Source organism: Balaenoptera physalus (genome assembly GCF_965194825.1).
Source record: "Balaenoptera physalus genome assembly, chromosome: X".
In the NCBI taxonomy this organism is placed as follows: Eukaryota; Metazoa; Chordata; class Mammalia; order Artiodactyla; family Balaenopteridae; genus Balaenoptera; species Balaenoptera physalus.
The window spans coordinates 66,413,124-66,433,870 of NC_138903.1; the positions used below are offsets into that span (position 1 = coordinate 66,413,124).

General features: G+C 40.8%; 1 protein-coding gene across 3 annotated transcripts; it reads left to right on the plus strand.

The window, feature by feature from the left end:
* The first annotated feature begins 2,047 nt into the window (after window positions 1-2,047).
* On the plus strand, window positions 2,048-6,602 carry PBDC1 (polysaccharide biosynthesis domain containing 1). Of its 3 annotated transcripts, none has more exons than XM_082447467.1 (6): window positions 2,048-2,198; window positions 2,292-2,357; window positions 3,970-4,029; window positions 4,531-4,671; window positions 5,628-5,739; window positions 6,068-6,602. In XM_082447467.1, the coding sequence occupies exons 1-6, from the start codon at window positions 2,172-2,174 to the stop codon at window positions 6,319-6,321; spliced, it is 660 nt and encodes a 219-aa protein (XP_082303593.1). In that variant the 5' UTR covers window positions 2,048-2,171; the 3' UTR covers window positions 6,322-6,602. The 3 variants fall into 3 exon arrangements, with proteins under 3 accessions (XP_082303593.1, XP_082303592.1, XP_082303594.1); XM_082447466.1 differs by having other exon boundaries at window positions 2,066-2,201; XM_082447468.1 differs by having other exon boundaries at window positions 2,166-2,198; window positions 3,922-4,029.
* The last annotated feature ends 14,145 nt before the right edge of the window (window positions 6,603-20,747 follow it).

Here is a 20,747-nt window from a genome sequence, read left to right on the forward strand (position 1 = left end):
CTCCAGTACACTTAATCCTCTCTAAACCTGACATCATAATTTAAAAAGTCCCTGAGGTTCCTCAAAAAATTAAGGATATAATTACCACATAATCCAGCAATCCCACTTCTGGGTATAGCTCCAAAAGTATTGAAAGCAGGGTCTTGAAGTGATATTTGCACACCCACGTCCATAGCGACATTATTCACAAGAGCCGTAAGGTGGAGGCAACCCAGGTGTTCGTTGACGGATGAATGGATAAATAAAATGTGTGGTATACATACAGTGGAATATTATTCAGCCTTAAAAAGGAGGGAAATACTGTCACATGGCAGCACCATGGATGAGCCTTGAGGACATTATACTAAGTGAAATAAGCCAGTCACAAAAAGACAAATACTATATGATTCCACCTATATGAGGTACCCAAAGTAGTCAAAGCCATAAAAACAGAAAGTGGTACGGTGGTGGCCAGGGGCTAGGGGATGGGGGAAATGGGGAGTTGTTGTTTAAGGGGTGTAGAGTCTCAGTTTTGCAAGACGAAAAAGTGCTGGAGATCCGTTGCACAGCAACGTGGATATACTTAACACTATTGAACTGTACACTTAAAAATGGTTAAGATGGTACATTTTCATGTTCTGTGTCTTTTAACCAGAATTTTAGAAGGCCCCTGGACCTCATGTCTCTTTCTAGCTGCAACTCTTTGGAAGAACGTTGTATGGTCATTGTCATCTCTTCTTTAACTCCCACTCCCTTCTCGACCCACTGCCCTCTGACCTCTGCCTTCACCACTCCACTGAAACTGCTCTTGCTAAGGTTTTCAAGGACCTCTCCAAGTTTCTGGGCTGAGGGTACTCAACCCAGGGTATTGGACACTGTTCACCACTTCTTTCTGGAAGTTCTCTTATCGTTGGCTTCTGTGAGACTCTCCCTTGGTCCTTTGCTGATGTCTCACTGATAACTCCTTTTTTTTTTTTAAGTCTTCTTTTCTTTCTTGCTATCCTCTCTTCTTCCTAAATAGTTCTGTCCTTGGCCTGCTGCTCTTTGTGTCTTTATAGTTCTTCATAGTTTCACTGGGACAGCTCAATTAAACCTGAAGTATCCACTATCAGATTTATATCTCTGATTGGATCTCCCTCTGACTAGTCAACTCTATCTGAATGTCCCATAGGCTGTTCAAACTCAGCTCCTGAATTAAACTCATCATCCCTCCTCTTGTGTTCTCTAGCTCAATGGCGTTTATCCCCCAAACCTATTCTGAAAGCTGGGAGTCATACTGGAATCCTAATTCTTCTTTATCCTCCATGTCCAATTAGTCAAAAAGCCCTATTGATTCCATTTCCCTTATTAATTCTCAACGTCCATCTCAACTGTCAGTGCCTCAGCTGAGGTTTGTAATCACCCAGTGCCTCCAAGTTAGTCTCTCTGCCTCCAATTTTGCCTTCCTCAAATTTATCTTCCAGAGGGTGCTTCAGTGACCTTCTTAAAACTTGAGTTTGATCATGAGGCTGGTCTACTTAAAGGCCTTCAGTAGCTTCCCATTGCTTCTAGGGTAAAGTCTCAACTCTCTAGTATTCAGCATACAAAGCCCATCTGCTCCCCCAAAATCATGATTGATGACAGGCCCATGATCCAAGGTGACTAATTCTTGGGGAAGTTAGACACCAGTGGAAGAAGACGAAACCTTCACGGTAAACTTAGCATCTTACCAAAATAATTCTTCCTTGACCTACTATCTACTCCATTGCCTAGCTGCATGCCTGCTTGTAACTTAATCCGTGGTTGGGGTTATGGGAACTGTGTGTTGTGTCCCTGTCTGAATGCGCGTCCATGCACAAGTGGAGAATGTAAATTCGAATCTCTGCAGGGCACTCAGCGCAGTGGGGATGGGAAAGTTGCATTATTTTAAATCAGTCTTTTCCCATGTTCATCGCAGATATTACTGACTGTTAAACCACCTCCTGACCGTCAAGCAGCCCAGAATATGCAACAAAGCCACACCTTCGCGCAAGGCGTATGAGGCGGGGCAAGGAAGTACTGCCTCCAGGCGAGGGAGGGTGCACGCAGGCGCAGCCGCGGGCGGATGAAAGCCACTCCTGCCGGCCGTCCGTTTTCAATGAACTGGGAACTGCAGAAGGAACACGCAAAACGTCATTTCCGGAGAACTGGAGCCACGCCTTGTGGGCTGCAACATGGAGGCGACCGGTGGAAATGATCAGGTGGTGAGACGCTGCTCTGGGGTCGGGTGAGTGGGGAAGCCGAGCTGGGTCGAAACTCGAACTCTCCTTCCCCATCTCTTTTTCCTTTCCCAGGTTTCCGGGGAACTGGCGTCTGTGGCGCACGCTGTTTCTCTCCCAGCCGAGTCTTACGGCAACGATGTGAGTATGACTCACCCACAGTTTCCACGCACGCAGCTATCCTGGGATGTCTGCAGGGCCCGCCACGAAATTGTAACCCTCCTACCCAGATGGCTTCCGTAGACTCTTTCTACGTCTGCCAGAAAATGTGCCTTTCAATTAATTCTAATCCTTTTGGTCCGCAAACACAAGACTAACGCCAATGGGAGTAGTTCCCAAACTGTGCTGTACTTTAGAGTTACCTGGGAAGCTTTTAAATATCTCGAAGTTCAGGTCGCAATCCATCCCAACTAAATCACAGTATCTGGGTGGTTAGAGTCAGGAATCAGTATTCTTAAAGGTCCCCGGGTGACTGCATTGTGCAGTAAAGTTGCACTGGCTTATGGTGTATCTGGTTTAGATCCTTAAGGACAAAGTACATGATGTATTTTGAGTTATAAGACACACGGACAGGAAAATAGTAATAACACTCAAATAATAATGTGATGTATGGTAGATTAGTGAATCAGGGCATAAGATCCAAAGGAGTTTAGCCAAAGAAGAAACCCCTAAGGACCCAGACAGTAAAGGAAGACTTTGCTGAGGAAGTGGATATGGAACTGGATCCTCAAAGTGTAAGTGGACAAAAGATATGGATTGGCAGCCAGGAAAAGGGCATGGTCTAAGGCATGGAGGTAAAAATGCAAATTTTTTTCTGGTGACAGTGAAATAGATCCATCTAGTTGGAGTGGGAGATTCCAGTGGAACAGGTACTTGGTAAGGCTTATTATAACCTAGCCTGCTTCACGATATTGATTCATTTCTAAGTGTTGTAGGATAGGGAATTGGCTATCTGATGAACACAAATGCTGATTATGACATTGTACACTCTTAAAAGTGAAGAGTAATATTACTTCTGTTATCTTACTCTGTCCTCTCAACAACTCAGTGGTGTATGTGGGTATTTCAGTTTTACAATAATTTAACTCAGTCCTGAGAAGGTGATTTATCTACTGCTTTATGTAGTCTTCTACACTTTCACTAGCTGCTGGGAAAAGACAGCCAGTGGCTCATTTTGTTTATTAGACTGTGTGGGTAGCTTCTCTTGGTTGTCATAAAGACAAAAGAATTATTATATTGTCCAAACTTATTAGTCCAGTTTTTTTTTTAACATCCAGAATCTTGTATTGGTCACTTGTATGCCAGGTACCAGCATCAACAAGAAAAAAAAAAGGTGTTTCCACCTAAAAGAGCCCCTTATCTCTTCGTTTGCCTCTTCCTGTAGTGTTTCTCTCCCAACTCTGTAGATCTACAATCACAGATGAAGACAGCTACAACAAACACTCGATCAGGAGGCAAGAAAGCTATGGATAAATCTCTCCCAAGTACAGAAATATTAGTCAGCAATCACTATACCAATTGCTCAGAGCTTCACATACAGCCTCCCTTTAAGCCTAAGATTATCCCATTTTACAGGGGAGGAGGCAACAAGTTCCAAGAGAATTCAACCTTAGTCCAGTTTTTAACCTTTGACAGTAACACCAAGCTTGGTAGCCCTCTTGAGCATTAACTAGACATCCATAGACTTCCTTAATTTGTTCTCTAGTAGCAAGATTGGGTGATTTCTGACCTGGCGTTCTTCACTCCTTTGCAGCCTGATATTGAGATGGCTTGGGCCATGAGAGCAATGCAGCATGCTGAAGTCTACTACAAAGTGAGTTGACTGTCTTCATTGTTAAGCAGAATTAAACATGTAATTTCAGCATATTGTGCTCTGCTAATCACCATTCTCAGCAAGTTAAACAGTTGTGTTTTGGAGATAATTTTTATTACTCTAAGGAGAACTGGGGCATGGAAGTCAATTTTGCTTTGACAGTGAGGAGTTGTGCTTCTCTGCCCAGTGTTGTGTTCCTAACTAGCAAAAGGATGCCTGGCCCACAGTAGGCACTAAATAAATGTTTGTTGACTGAATGAATAATCCACAGAGGGTAATAGCCAGACATTAATAGGGCCAAAGGGGTTTGAATTGGTGGAAGGGACTGTAGTGTATTATGGCCCTTTAAAATTATGTCATGATTTCATCTGGGACCTAGGCTGTCTATATTTTCTAATGAACTTTTCTGCCCTGAGAACCATGAGGATTTTCTGGGGAAGAGGGGACAGAAATATAGTAAATTAGAGACTAGCATCTTTATGTTGTCTTATTGTCTGGCAGCTGATTTCATCAGTTGACCCACAGTTCCTGAAACTCACCAAAGTGGATGACCAAATCTATTCTGAGTTTCGGGAAAATTTTAAGAAACTCAGGATAGATGTATTGGACCCAGAAGAGCTCAAATCAGAAGCAGCTAAAGAGGTAAGAAGTCTCTCTTTTAAATATTGCCTAGCATCTGACCAATGATTGACTGTGAATACATTTTTATACATTTAAACTTTTGGGGGGTTTGTTTTAAGGCAAATACCTAAAGCACCAGGGCTTTTATGTAGTTGTAATTAACTAATGTGTTACTAAATGAATGTTTTTCTGGTTTATGGATTTTTCATTTTCATTGAATCTATTTTTTTTTCCTCTTTGATTTGGACCTTTGATCCTTACCCACCTAGCTCTTTCAAGGGAGAAGGAATAAATTTATTTATGTGAGTACTTTAGCCAGAAGGCTTAGATAGAGGGTTGGCAAATAGGGTACGGAGAGGTGTTTGGATTCTCTGGATTTAAGATCATATTATCACAGGCCGTGGATAATTGGAAAACTTGTGTTTTGCATTGCTTGCTGGATTACCTTATACTTTTACAGAGCACTAAAACTCTTATAGTTAGGAAGTTTTTTTCCTTGAGGGTAGACTCTCGGCTTATGAGAAATGTAAACTTTTAACTCTAAGCAGGCTGTTACTGATCTTTGGAAAATTGCCTCTATTGGATGGACTTCTTTCTTAAAATTTAACTTTGTGACTTTGGGCCAAATTCCTGCCTTCTTTGTCTCATTTGTGCTTCAGTGGGGATGAATAACCATTTTGGGCTGAACTAGCCAATAACTTAAAACAGAGAATATACTTAAGAAATTAAAATTTAATTCTCTAGTCAAGGATTTAAGTATTTTATCAGATTAAAATATTGTTCATGTTGGGAAATACCAGCCTAAAGATACCAAAGATAACGCAGAAACTCATTGCTAGTGAAACTAGCAATCAGCTCAATTCTAGTCTCTTTCACTGTGGTTATTTTCCTTACTGGGGAAATGGAAGCCCCTCTCCTGGCCTGACTTCACCAGCCTCCTGCATTTTTTAGCTAAGATACCTTTTTTGCCTTTACAGAAGTGGAGACCATTCTGTTTGAAGTTTGATGGGATTGTAGAAGACTTCAACTATGGTACTTTGCTGCGACTGAACTGTTCTCAGGGCTACACTGAGGAAAACACCATCTTTGGTGAGTTTCATGCCTCTGGGATTGTTTCTGTATAAGGAGAGTGAGGGATCTGGTTTTACTGATGAATCAATGACATGAATAGTTAGTTTGGGAATCATTTTATTTGTTATATCTGTAAAGATCATGTTACTGTATCTTGAGTAACTGTGAGGTAAGATAAGTATTTTCAGCATCATTTAGTATAGGATTAGAATTAGAATTCACATCTCTGAATCTTATGACTATACTTGAATGCTTTGCATGTTAGTTCAGCTTTGTCAATAGATTTCCAGTAGGTTTAGAGAAGTAACTGTGACTGGGACAATAATCAATTCTATTCACCTTTCAGCACCCAGGATACAATTTTTTGCCATTGAAATTGCTCGGAACAGGGAAGGTTATAACAAAGCAGTTTATACTAGTGTTCAGGACAAAGAAGAAGAGAAAGGAGCCAACAATGGAGGAGACCAAGGAGCCAACAATGGAGGAGAAGAAGAGAAAGGAGCCAACAGAGAAGGAGAAAAGGAAAAAACCAACAAAGGAGGAGAAAAAGAGAAAGAAGCCTACAAAGAAATCAACAAAAGTGGTGAAACAGCTATGTAAGGTAGACAGGGAACAGCACTCTAGAAGTTGTGATTCAACTGAGCCTACAAGTACCATTATGCTACTTGCACAGGCCCCTGTGGTCAAATGTATCTCCTTGTTCACTGGAAGGACATGCAGAAGGACATCTTTCTGGCCTAATCATCAGGAGCTGCAATGGTTGTTCTCTTGTATGAACTGGCTTGAACACTATTAGTGGGGTCTTATAGTTGATGGTTTCTTGCTTCTCACCACCAGTCAAGTAAGAAATTTTGTAAATAAATTTCTTTTGGTTCTTATGACTATATGTCTGTCATTGACTTTTAAAAGGTATTGAAAATTATTTGACACTTGATTTTTTTTTAGGTACATAATCTCTTTGTCATGTCTTATATAAAATGATTTATGCCTATTTCTTAATGCTTCTCACTATTTCCTGTAGTGAAGTTCTCTCAAACCTGTAAAGTTGTACACGGTTTTGGATTAGAAGTCCTTACATAAGAATTGACTCTTGCCATTTGAGTGACTCTAGCTTTCTGATTTTATTTGATATATCTCTCAAAAGATTTGATAAATACTCTATGGGGATAACAGCAGCAGCCTGAACCTGTCACACTAGTGAACACAGCCCAGTTCACATTAAAGGAGCAGGAGACTGAACCTGCTCAGTACCTGCTTCTCTCTTGTAACCAAGTTGTTACCTAAAATATAGCAGAAATTAATAAATATAAAGCCTGGTAGAGTGGCTTTCCTTTTATAATGCTGTGGACAATAGCACACATTTATACATTAATACAAAATGAACATATTTCTAAACGGGATTTTGTCAGACTCCAAAAATAGACCAACTGATTTTATATGGGTAGGGGGATGTTCCTTCTCATCTAATGACTTTTAAGAGTGCATGTTTTCAGTTATCTTTACAAATGTATAGATTTGTGCATGTCCCCATAGACATACTGACTTTGTTTGCTAAAACTAGCTAGAGGAAGCTGCAATGTTCATAGTGCATACAGTAAATAGTCTAACCACAGCATGATCATGCAAGAAACGATTTACCAGAGGAGAGGAGGGTGAATGAGACTTGTTTTTCTCAGTGGACACAGGAGGAGACAAAAATTAAACTTAATTGATCAGTGGTCCCCTAGGTAAGAGCTGCACTAGAGATGCACACAGTCAGCAGCAACGATTGTGCACAAAGCAAATAGATTTCTCCATGAATTCTCTTTGGCCAGTTCTTAAAAATATTTAAAACATCTGTTAAAGTTTTCATTTTATAAAAATATGTTTTTTTAAAAGGTAAGAGAGTGTTAAATACATCATATTAGGCAGACTTTTTGAGATGAAGAACATGCTTTACTGTATTAACTTTCTCTTTGATTTTACAGAGAATATGAAACATACTGTTGATAGACTGCTTTAGAACAAGAGGCATCTGTCTAAGAACTAGGTTATAAAAACTGGGAAAAAGAAGGGGAATAAGAACACGGAACACTTTACACTAACCATTTGATTTTGAGTTGATCAAAAGGGATAATATCCTGGGTGGATCTGGCCTAATCAAGCAAGTACTTAAAGGAGACAAGCAGTAGCAGATGTTCTGTTGGCCTTGAAGAAGCAAACAGATGTGTGAGAGAAGGGGGCCATGTGGCAAAGAGCTGAGGGTGGCAGCTGGGAGCTGACAGTGCTCCCACTTGCTGAGAGCCAGCAAGAAAATGGGGATTCTACTCCTACAGTTGAAAGGAATTGAATTTTGCCAACAACTGGTGAGCTTGGGAGAGGAACTCAAGCCTCAGATGAGACTGTAGTCCTGGTTGATACCATGATTTCAGCCCTGTGAGACTCTGAACAGAGGACCCAGTTAAGTCATACTTGGACTCCTAACCCACAGGACTGTGAGATAACAGGTATTGTCTTAAGACACTAATTATGTGGTTATTTGTTATAGAGTAGTAGTAACTACATAGACTTTGGTAATGAAAGTGGACTGCTGCTGTAACAAGTACCTAAAGTGTGGGAATGGCTTTGGAATCAGGCAGTGGGGGGGAGGCTGGAAGAATATTGAGGAGCATGACAGAAAACCTAAATAGCCTTGTACAGACTGTCAGTGGAAATATGGACTTTAAGGATGCTGCTGGTGAGGGATCAGAAGGACGTATTATTGTTATTGAAAACTGGAAGAAGGGGGATCCTATTAATAAATGGTAGCATTATAGTTAGAGGCCAGAAAGTTTGAGATTTGAGTCCTACCTCTGAATTATTTGGAAGATGATATGAAGCCAGGCTTGACATAGTGTGTAAACATCTGTGATTTATTCAGAATGTGGTACCTATCCACTTATTTATCTCCATGACATCTTTTGGAGGCAGGGAAAGAGCACAGACTAATTTTTGCATTTACAGAAGGGAAAACTGCAGCCATTTTAAAATTTTAAGCCATTAAGTTTGTGGTGATTTGTTACAGCAGCAATATGAAACTAATAAAGAAAGCATACTGAACCCTGCTCCAAAAGTGGAGACATTCACTGCACTGTCATTATTTATTTTGAAACTATAGTTTAAACAAGGATATGTTGTACCAATGATTGGAGACATGAACTGCACCCAAAGTGAGCTTCAATAATTCTAAACCCTTTTGAACTTAGGAACTTAGGAACTCCTGTAGCTGAGTCTGTGTGTGTCGTGTGTCAGGTGCCATTACTATAACTGGTAGTTCTCTAAATTTGCTTCTATGTACAATACAATGCTTATTAATGCATATGTGCTCATTTGGAATATATATATATATATATATATATATATATATATATATATATATATACACATACACATACATAAAACTCAACAGTAACTTGATCAATTGTTTAGACCTTGGACCAAGAAAATGTGTTTCTGGAGAGGAGTGTTTTATCAATGACATTGTTTAAAATTGCCAGAGCATGGTGATAATTAAAGCTGACCAGGTTTTTGTTGGTTTTATTACTGTTTTTAAATTTTCTACAGGTAATACAGCCTTTTTTTTTGCTTGCACCCAGTGTAGATGATTCTCACTACCTCAAATTTGTACTCCACAGTTGCTTTCATATGTTGTTTATTCAGATAAGTTAATATCTTAACTGATTATTCAGAATTAAGGCCTGTATGTATGTTATGTTAATGGTCTTTTTTCTATGCCTACATTCTATCTCTAGAAATATGGAAGCATTATGAATGTCAACACGTTGTTGGTCTCCTGAATTGCACTGCTGTCACATGATAACCTTATATATGACTGGCTATCTTTAAGTTTTCCCTGCTGTACTCAGGGTTTCTCTGAATTCCTCAGTATAAATTTTACTTTCTTGAAGTCAGTATTTAAGTTTTCATTTTATAAATTGAAAAACAAAGATTGAATCATAATTTGCCATCTGTCACATAAGTGGTGGTGTTGGGACTCAGATCTACATCTTTTGATTATGAATCTCATTGTTTCCCAAATTCCCATTCTAGAATAAGCTTCTTGCTAGAATAGACAGATAATTTGGATGAGGAATTGAAGTATTCAATAATCATAAGCATTCTGTTGTGGAGTGATGCACTAAACTAGTTTAAACTCCTCAAGACATTTTCAATTTCTCTGTCTTTTTCCTTCTAAGAGATTCCTTTTTACATATACAACCGAGACATTTAAAAAGCATTATAGTATAATTACCATATCACTGTAATCTTTCTTCAGTTTCAAAATTATATTTTAATTTCTTAACCTTTCTTATGAACTGAATTTGGCTGACACATTTTCCTCAAGTGCTTTGTAGTTTTTTATTATTTTTTTTCTTTTTGAGGCTTTATCTTCCTGAAATCTTCCTGAAATAAGTTTTTTCAGGCTAAATCGTTGGAAGCTCTAATATGTATTACTGGTTGGTTTTTACATTGTAAAGAAAATAAAGGAAATTAAAAATGTCAACTTAGAGGATAAGCCTTTGCAACTGGAATATATCTCAGAAACCTAATTCAAAAATGTCATTTTCCTGTGAAAAAATAAAAAGACACAAAAGGATGTGCTTTACCCAGTTGAAAATCCTCTATGTATGTAAAGATTGTTTATTAACTTACTTATTGTCCTTCCTGTTACACTAAGAACACTGCACAAGACATCATTCCATAAGGTTTCCATTGTCTTAGATATATCCCTGCACAAGACACTTTCCTCTAGAAAACAGTTTTAAAATAGTCTCCATGCTTCTCCATGATTTAGGATTCTTATGATGTCCTTTCTGTTTAAACTATATCTGGCCAATCTTACACAATTCTGAGAATTTGGATTATATTTAAAATAAAAATCACAATAATTTGAAATTTACATGTTCTTGACTTTTTTTTTTTTTTTTGGCTGCGCTTGGTCTTCGTTGCTGCGCGCGGGCTTTCTTTAGTTGCGGCGAGGGGGGGCTACTCTTCGTTGTGGTGCCCGGGCTTCTCACTGTGGTGGCTTCTTTTGTTGCAGAGCATGGGCTCTAGGAGTGTGGGCTTCAGTAGTTGTGGCATGCAGGCTCAGTAGTTGTGGCACACAGGCTTAGTCGCTCTGTGGCATGTGGGATCTTCCCCGACCAGGGCTCGAACCCGTGTCCCCTGCATTTGCAGGTGGATTCTTAACCACTGCGCAACCAGGGAAGTCCCAGTTCTTGACTTTTTATTAAAGAAAACAAGGCTTCTAAAAATTTTGTCGCTCTTAATGTCATTTTTCTCCCCCAAAGCCACTGAGGCTTACATGCTGTCCTTTGGTTTAGGGAAGATAAACAAAGGAATTCTCCCTTCTGCTCCCTGCAACACCCTGCCATTGAATTAAGTTGATTGCCTCTTAATCCTGGATGAGATCATGAACTCTGACACTTGCTTACCTGGTAAGCTCAAATTCACATATGGGACATTTATTTTAAATTATTTTTTTTTGTTATGAAAATTTTAAACATATACAATAGTAGAAATAATAGTATAATGAACCCCTATATGTCTGTCATCCAGATTATATAGTTACCAAGATTTTGCCACATTTGCTTCATTTATCCTCCTTTTTGCTTTACTGAAGCATGGAAAACAAATCTCAGATATTATATCATTTTACCCTTATATATTTAAGTGTGCCTTTCTAAAAATGGATATTTTCTTATATAATCGCAGTGATAAATAATCATAAGATTTTCAACTGATATTCAATTATAGCAAAAATTTGTGAATGCATATTCAAATGATGGAGATCCAGGAAACAGTCCTTTAGTGTATATTTAAGGAATAGTGATTAGTGTAGGTTGACTAAAGTATAGGACATATGTACGTACAAAGGAATTAGTAGAAAAGGTTGAAAATATGTATTTGATTCACACTGTGGGCACTAATAATAAGCCCTAGATACTGAGCTAGATGCCTTACATATATCTTATTCCTATCATATAGGCATTATCAACCCTATTTTACACATTAAGAAATTAATTCTTGGCTAGTGATATGATGAAAACTGCTTAAGGAAGATTAAATGATGTACTATATTGAGTAAATTAAATATTAAGCACTTATTCTGGATTGATTGTTTTGACCTGATTCATGCATTCATTCATTTACTTAAATATTTATGGAGTGGGTCTTACACACCATGGACGTTAACAATCTAATGGGGAAGACAGAACTTAAATATACATAAGATATAGATATGGTTTGCTAAGGAAATATATGGTAGAACTCTTAGTGTCTTTTTGTGATTAAAAAACAAACTTATGGTCTTTTTTTTTAAATATGGAAATCAAAATCCACAAAGAAGGAAATTTTAATTACTCATTACTTACTGCCAACGACATTGCCAGGGAAGGGGAAAGCCCATGAAGGACTGTTTATTGACTTGCATTGGCCTGTCCTAGAACTGATACACATCTTCTACTCATATTCTGTTAAATAGCACTCAGTCTTCTGTCACTGAATTGAGGGTGGGAAATTTAGTCTAGCTCTGTGCCCAGGAAGATGAGAAAGAAAAGGTTTTACTGACCACCTAGGCAGTCTCCCTCACATATTTATTAATTTCAGTTTATTCATTTCTCAAACTCTAGAAGGAGATTCCCAATCTATGACTCTGGTGCTCAGTCACTTCTTAATTGTACAGTTAACTTCTTGAATCAATGTTCCTGGACACTGTGTCAATATGGTCTGAAATAACAAGCTTCTCCTTTGGACTCATTTCTTCTTTTAAGTGATTAAAATGCACTGTGTTGGGATAAGTCACTCACTTTTGCGTTTTTCATCTAGACAATATAATCCATGCATTATTTATTTTTAGTTAAAAAGAAATCCATCTGTTCTGGACACAGAGAGACTGTTCATTTCCTTATAATCTGCAATAGGTTTAGGACATTAAACCTGATAGGCTAGATGAGCAAATCATAGAAGTGACAGGTTGGTTCAGCCTTTAGGTAAGGAAGTGTTACATGACACACAATAAACCTTACAAATTCACACAGAATAGAGCTGGACCTCAGCTCTGAAACTTAGTACTCTTAAATTTAACCTATTCTAAATTAGTGCAGCACAGTGTAAGAGAGAGAATGGATTAACATGTGGAATCATTGTAGAATTATCTGTAGAAGTATTTGAATTATGTATATGATAAAAGGAAACGTCTTCCTTTCTTCAAGGAAATGTTCTAGCAATGTCATTACCAACAAAGTTATAATTTTTTCAAACAAGCTTGAAATATTTCATCTGATCCTGGAGTTCATTTTATCATTTATTCATTCATTTCTTCATTACATCATAATGAACACGTTTCCATATTGTCTTTACCCATTATTTAAAGGGTAATCATCTTCTTCAAGATCCCTGTCACCTTCATCAGTGACTCATACTCTCCTGCTCTCACCTTCAGCCTCAGGTCCTTTACACATGATATTCCATCTGTCTGGAAAGCTATTCCCACAGATATTCATATGATATTCATTCATTTCTCAAAGATCTCTACTCAAATATCGCCATAATAGAGAGGTCTTTCCTGACCTCTTTATTTAAGATAACAGCTCTCTTGGCGCTCTCTATCCCCCTTTCCTAGCTGTATTTTTAATTATAACTCATCACTCTCCCCTTTACTCCCACCCCGGAGGATGGAACATTGTTTTGCTTGTTGTTGTATGCTTAGCACCTAGAACAATGTCTGGCTGGCATATAGTAGGATCTTAATAAATATATTTGAATTCATGAGTGAATGAAGTATGTAGTGTATATCAGGCTTAATTCCGATACACTAGGATCACAGCTGAGACACTGAACAATCAGAATGAAGGAAGATCTAAAATGTTTCCAATGTTGTTCTATCCATCCAGACAGAGATATATTAGAAAAGAAAAATAATGATCCAAATAACTTTACATTTTGAAGGGTCTTTCCACACTGGGCAATAGGAGTTGAGAAGCCAACTCATGAACAAGATCCACTAGATAAATGCCTACTTTTCTATAGGAATTTGCAGGCATAACACTAGGTACATGAAATTACCTTTATAAAGTGAAATATGCCTATGATTAAGAGTCCAGATTTTAAAAAAAATGCCTACAGCACGGGAAGCATTTGACTTGTACATGTGCTATCTCAAACCAATCATATTACTCTCCTCTCTTCCCTAACCTGTGGCTCCTTGTGCATTCACATTTTTGGGGGGGTCATAACCATTTTTCCCCATTATTTTGGCTTAAAATCTTGGCAATATCTCTCCTTCTGCTCCTCCTTTTACTTCCTTCTCATTCATATGGCTTCTAAGTCATATCTATAATGCTCTGTGGCTAAGGCCACTACATTGAGCAACTAACTCCAGGGGATACCATTCACATTTTAGTCTGTGTTAATGGAGTCATGCACTGCTTAAGCCAGCACAACCACACACAGTGGTCCTGCATGTCCCTGGGACTGCTAGTTGCCCACACAACATCCATTCTCCCCCTCTTTTAATAAAAGAATTTCAAATTTTAGCTGCACAGATCAATGTTTGGATTTAAAGACTATATTTGCTAACCTCCTCTGCAGCTAGGCTTAGCCATATGACTAAGTTCTGGCAAATAGGATGTAACCTGAACTTTGTTTTGTGGATCTTTTAAGAAAGTTGCTTAAAAGAAGCTAATTACTCCACTGGGGTCCCTTCTGCTCCTCTTCTATCCTCTGTCTTTTCTCCTTTTTATGGCCTGCAATAAGGACGTGATGACTAAAGCTTCAGCTTGGACTATATCTTGGACAAAAAATGATCTTGAGGATGTAAGCAGTCATTTATTCTGCCCACAGGGTCTTTTGTTCTCTACTTGTATCACCACTTGTTTTACCTATGACAGCCCAATCAGCATAAGATCATCAGGAACAAACCTGTAGTCTGACAAAATTAGGATTATTGAACCTATGCAGTGAGGGAGACTGCACATCAGGGGAATCATGGAGTATCTCTCCAAACAAAGGAAAAGATGGAATTATTATAGGATTTGTGGAAAAGAAGGAGTTTAGGTGAATGGACTTGAGGACACCGGGAGGGGGAAGGATAAGCTGGGACGAAGTGAGAGAGTAGTATTGACATATATACACTACCAAATGTAAAATAGATAGCTAGTGGGAAGCAGCTGCATAGCACAGGGAGATCAGCTCGGTGCTTTGTGACTACTTAAAGGGGTGGGATAGGGAGGGTGGGAGGGATGGAGATGCAAGAGGGAGGAGATATGGGGATATATGTATACATATAGCTGATTCACTTTGTTATAAAGCAGAAACTAACACAGCACTGTAAAGCAATTATACTCCAGTAAAGATGTTAAAAAAAAGAAAGCATAGAGAATTCAGAAAAATATATCTACAGATGTAAAAGCCAAAATTTTGCATGGATTCTATTATGCTCTGTCTACGATCCTCAATTTTGTAGTATACAGTTAAGTGCAAGATAATTACAGAATAAAATACATAACCACCTTTCATAATTAAAACCCACAAAATGGACCCTATTTACCATAAAAGATTTCTCTCATTCAAGTAAAGATCATCTGAATTAAAAAATTTTAATTCCCTAAAAAAGAAAAAAAAAATTTAAAAGAAGCTGAGATGGAGCCAAAATGGTAGAGTAGGAAGACCTTGAACTCACCTCCTCCCATAAGCACACCAAGATTAAAACTATTTACAGAGCAATTATTGGTGAAAAAAAACTGGAAGACTAGCAGAAAAGATCTTCTACAACTAAAGATATAAAGAAGGAACTACAAAGGGACAGGTAGGAGGGGCAGAGATGTGGTATAGTCATGACCCATACCCCTAGGTGGGCACCCCACAAACGGGAGGATAATTACATTGCAGAGGTTCTACTAAAGGAGCAAGGGGTCTGAGCCCCACATAGGCTCCCCAGCCTGGGGGTCCTGCACTGAGAAAACAAGCTGCCAGAACATTTGGCTTGGAAGGCCAGTGGCGCTTACTTTCGTGAGACCAGAGGGCTGTGGAAAATAGAGACTCCACTCTTAAAGGGTGCACACAAAATTTTGCATGCACTGGGACCCAGGGCAGAAGCAGCAATTTGAAAGGAGCCGGGGTCAAACTCACCTGATGATCTTGGAGAGCCTCCTGGAGAAGCAGGGGACAACTGGTGCTCACCCTGGGGACACAGATGTTGGTGGCAGCCATTTGGGGGAGCTCATTCTATCACGAGGACACTAGTGCTGGCAAGTGCCATTTTGGAATGCTCCCTCAAGCTTATTAGTGCTGGGACCAGGCCCCGCCCACTAGCCTATGGGCACCAATACTGGAACATCTCAGACCAAGTAACTAGCCAGGCAGGGACACAGCCCCACCCACTAGCAGGGCTGCTGCCTTAAGAACCCCTGAGCCCACAGGTGCCCCAGGACCCGGCCTTGTCCACCAGAGGGCCCAGGACCTGGCCCCACACACCAGTGTGCCAGCATTAGCCCTGGGACACCCCAGGGCCCTGCATCTAGAGACCCAGGGACCTGGCTCCACACACCAGTGGGTCAGCACTAGCACTGGGAACCCACCAGCTGGCCAAAACACCAACTTCAGAGCACCCAGAGTTCTGCAACCAGAGACCCTGAGACCCAGCTCTGCCTACCAGTGAGCTGGCACTAGTCCCAGGACCCCCTGGGCCTCAGCCCTGCCAAGCAGCAGGCCAACACCAGCTTAGGGACCACTGGACCCTGCAGCCAGAGACCCCAGGCCCTAGCTCCACCCACCAGTGGGCAGAAAACAGCACTGCGATCCCCTGGGCCCCAGCCCCACCCACCAGTGGGGGACACTGACCTCAGGACCACCAGAGCCCTGCAACCTCTAGTACCAAGACCCAGCCCATCCACCAGCAGGTCGGTACCAGCCCTGGGACCCCCAGGGGCCTGCAGCCAGAGCCCTGGGATCCAGCACAACTCACCAGCAGGTCAACACCTGCTTTGGGACACCATAGACGCCACAGTCAGCTGTGTCAGGAACTGGGCCCACCCACTAGCAGGCCAACACTAGATCCAGGATCCCCAGGTCCCACAACCACCCACTCCAGAAACTGGCTCCACCCACCAGTGGGCAAGCACTAGCTCCAGGATCCTCTGGGGCATTGCAGCCAGCAGCCTTGTTACCCAGCTCCACCAACCAGTGACTGGCAGCCTCTGCACAAGGCAGTGCCTGGCAACCAACTGGACCTAGGGCCAGCCATGCCTACCAGACTACCCACAGTAGCTAGCCTGCCATAACAGAAGGACCCATGCAGTCCACATAGAGGGGCACCCCCTAGAACATATAGCTCTGGTGGCCAGGTGGTGTGCACTGCTGGGATGCATAGGATATCTCCTACAAAAGGCCACTTTTCCAAGATTGGGAAACATAAACAACCTACAAGATACATAGAAATAAAAACAGCAAATTAGGCAAAATGAGTCAACAGAGGAATATGGTTCATACAAAAGAACAAGATAAAACCCCAAAAGAGGAACTAAGTGAAGAAGAGATAGGTAATCTACCCAAAAGAGTGTTCAAGGTAATGATCATGATGATGCTCAAAGAACTCTGGAGAAGATTGGATGAACAGAGTGAGAATTTAGAAGTTTTAAACAAAGAGAAAATATAAAGAAGAACCAAGCAGAACTGAAGAATACAATAACTGAAATGAAAAACACGTTAGAAGGAATCAATAGTAGATTTAATGATACAGAGGAGGGATCAGCAAGCTGGAAGACAGAGTAGTAGAAATCACTGAAGCTGAACAGAAAAAAGGAAAAAGAATAAAAAGAAATGAGCACAGTTTGAAAGACCTCTAGGACAACATCAAGTGTACTAACATACAAATTATAGGGGTCCCAGAAGGAGAAGAGAGTGAAAGGGGCAGAGAACATATTTGAAGACATAATAGCTGAACACTTCCCTAACCTAGGAAAAGAAATGGACATCCAGGTCCAGGAATCACAAAGAGTTCCAAAGAGAAAGAGGACCACACCAATACACATTGTAATTAAAATGGCAAAAATTAAAGATAAAGAGAGAATATTAAAAGAAGCAAGGGAAAAGCAACAAGTTACATACAAGGGAACTCCCATAAGGCTATCAGCTGACTTTTCAGCAGAAATTCTTCAGGCCAGAAGGGAGTGGCAGGATATATTTAAAGTGATGAAAGGGAAAAACCTACAACCAAGAATACTCTACCCAGCACATCTCTTGTTCAGATTTGATGGAGAGATCAAAAGTTATACAGACAGGCAAAATCTAAAAGAGTTCAACACCACCAAACCAGCTTTACAAGAAATATTAAAGGGGCTTCTCTAAGCAAAAAAGAAAAAGCCACAACTAGAAACATGAAAATTATAAAAGGAAAAATCTCATTGGTAAAGGAAAATATACAGTAAATGTAGTAAATCAGCCATGTATAAAGCTAAAAAGAAGGTTAAAAGACAAAAATAGTAAAATCATCTTTATCCGCTATAAGTAGTTAAGGGATACACAAAACAAAAAGACGTAAAATATGATGTCAAAAACAGTAAACGTGGTGGGGGGTACTAAAAATGCAGGATTGCTAAAATGCGTTTGGGAGAGACCTTCAAGATGGCGGAAGAGTAAGACGTGGAGATCACCTTCCTCCCCACAAATACATCAGAAATATATCTACACGTGGAACAACTCCTACTGAACACCTACTGAACGCTGGCAGAAGACCTCAGATTTCCCAAAAGGCAAGAAACTCCCCACGTACCTGGGTAGGGCAAAAGAAAAAAGAAAAACCAGAAACAAAAGAAGAGGGACAGGACCTGCACCTCTGGGAGGGAGCTGTGAAGGAGGAAAAGTTTCCACACACTAGGAAGTCCCTTCACCAGCGGAGACGAGGGGGGCGGTGAGGGGGGGAAGCTTCAGAGCCACGGAGGAGAGTGCAGCAACAGGGGTGCAGAGGGCAAAGCGGAGAGATTCCCGCACAGAGGATCGGTGCTGACCAGCACTCACCAGCTTAAGAGGCTTGTCTGCTCACCCACCAGGACGGGTCAGGGCTGGGAGCTGAGGCTCCAACTTCAGAGGTCAGATCCCAGGGAGAGGACTGGGGTTGGCTGCGTGAACACAGCCTGTAGGGGGCTAGTGTGCCACACTCATCTGGGAGAGAGCCTGGGAAAAAGTCTGGAACTGCCTAAGAGGCAATAGACCATTGTTTCGGGGTGCTCGAGGAGAGGCGATTAAGAGCACTGCCTAAATGAGCTCCAGAGATGGGTGCAAGTGGCGGTTATCAGTGCGGACACGAGAGACGAGCATGAAATGCTGAGGCTGCGGCTGCAGCCACCAAGAAGCCTGTGTGCAAGCACAGGTCACAATCCACACCTCCCCTCCCAGGAGCCTGTGCAGCCCACCACTGCCAGGGTCCTGTGATCCAGGGACAACTTCCCCGGGAAGTTGTGCCTCAGGCTGGTACAACCTCACGCTGGCCTCTGCCACCACAGGCTCACTCTGCATTCCATACGCCCCCCTACCCCCAACCTGAGTGAGCCAGAGCTCCCTAATCAGCTGCTACTTTAACCCCGTCCTGTCTGAGGGAAGAACAGATGCCCTCAGGCGACCTACACGCAGAGGCAGGGCCAAATCCAAAGCTGAACACTGGGAGCTGTGTGAACAAAGAAGAGGAAGGGAAGTTTCTCCCAGCAGCCTCAGGAGCAGCGGATTAAATCTCCACAATCAACTTGATATACCCTGCATCTGTGGAATACCTGAATAGACAACGAATCATCCCAAAATTGAGGCGGTAGACTTTGGGAGCAACGATATATATATTTTCTTCATTTTTCTCTTTTTGTGAGTGTGTATATGTATGCTTCTTTGTGTGATTTTGTCTGTATAGCTTTGCATTTACCATTTGTCCTAGGGTTCTGTCTGTCTGTTTTTTTGTTTTTTAACATAGTTTTTAGCACTTGTTATCATTGGTGTATTTTTTTTTTAGGTTTGGTGGCTCTCTTCTTTCCTTTTTTCCTTTTTTTATACTTTTTAATTTTTTAATTTTTAATAATTATTTTTTATTTTAATAAATTTTATTTTATTTTATTTATTTTTTCTTTCTTTCTTTTTTTCTCCCTGTTCTTTTGAGCTGTGTGGCTGACAGGGCCTTGGTGCTCCGGCTGGGTGTCGGGCCTGTGCCATTGAGGTGGGAGAACCAAGTTCAGGACATTGGTCCACCAGAGACCTCCCAACTCCACGTAATATCAAATGGCAAAAGCTCTCCCAGAGAGCTCCATCTCAATGCTAAGACCCAGCTCCACTCATCGACCAGCAAGCTAAAGTGCTAGACACACTATGCCAAACAACTAGCAAGCCAGGAACACAAACCCATCCATTAGCACAGAGGCTGCCTAAAATCATAATAAGGTCACAGACACCTCAAAACACACCACCGGACGTGGTCCTGCCCACCAGAAAGATAAGATCCAGCCTCATCCACCAGAACAAAGGCACTCGTCCCCTCCACCAGGAAGCCTACACAACCCACTGAACCAACCTCAGCCACTGGGGACAGACACCAAAAACAACAGGGACTACGAACCTGCAGCCTGTGAAAAGGAGACCCCAAACACAGTAAGTTAAGCAAAATGAGAAGACAGAGAAACACACAGCAGATGAAGGAGCAAGGTAAAAACCCACAAGACCAAACAAATGAAGAAGAAATAGGCAGTCTACTTGAAAAAGAATTCAGAGTAATGACAGTAAAGATGATCCAAAATCTTGGAAACTGAATGGAGAAAATACAAGAAACGTTTAACCAGGACCTAGAAGAACTAAACAGCAAATAAACAATGATAAACAATACGATAAATAAAATTAAAAATTCTCTAGGAAGAATCAATAGCAGAATAACTGAGGCAGAAGAACGGATAAGTGACCTGGAAGATAAAATGGTGGAAATAACTACTGCAGAGCAGAATAAAGAAAAAAGAATGAAAAGAACTGAGGGCAGTCTC

Excerpts from the sequence above, each read along its gene's own strand:
- PBDC1 (XM_082447466.1), top strand. The coding sequence starts at position 2,172 with ATGGAGGCGACCGGTGGAAATGATCAGGTG. Across the intron at positions 4,030-4,530 it reads ATGCTGAAGTCTACTACAAA|CTGATTTCATCAGTTGACCC; the intron begins GTGAGTTGACTG and ends ATTGTCTGGCAG. Across the intron at positions 4,672-5,627 it reads AATCAGAAGCAGCTAAAGAG|AAGTGGAGACCATTCTGTTT; the intron begins GTAAGAAGTCTC and ends TTGCCTTTACAG.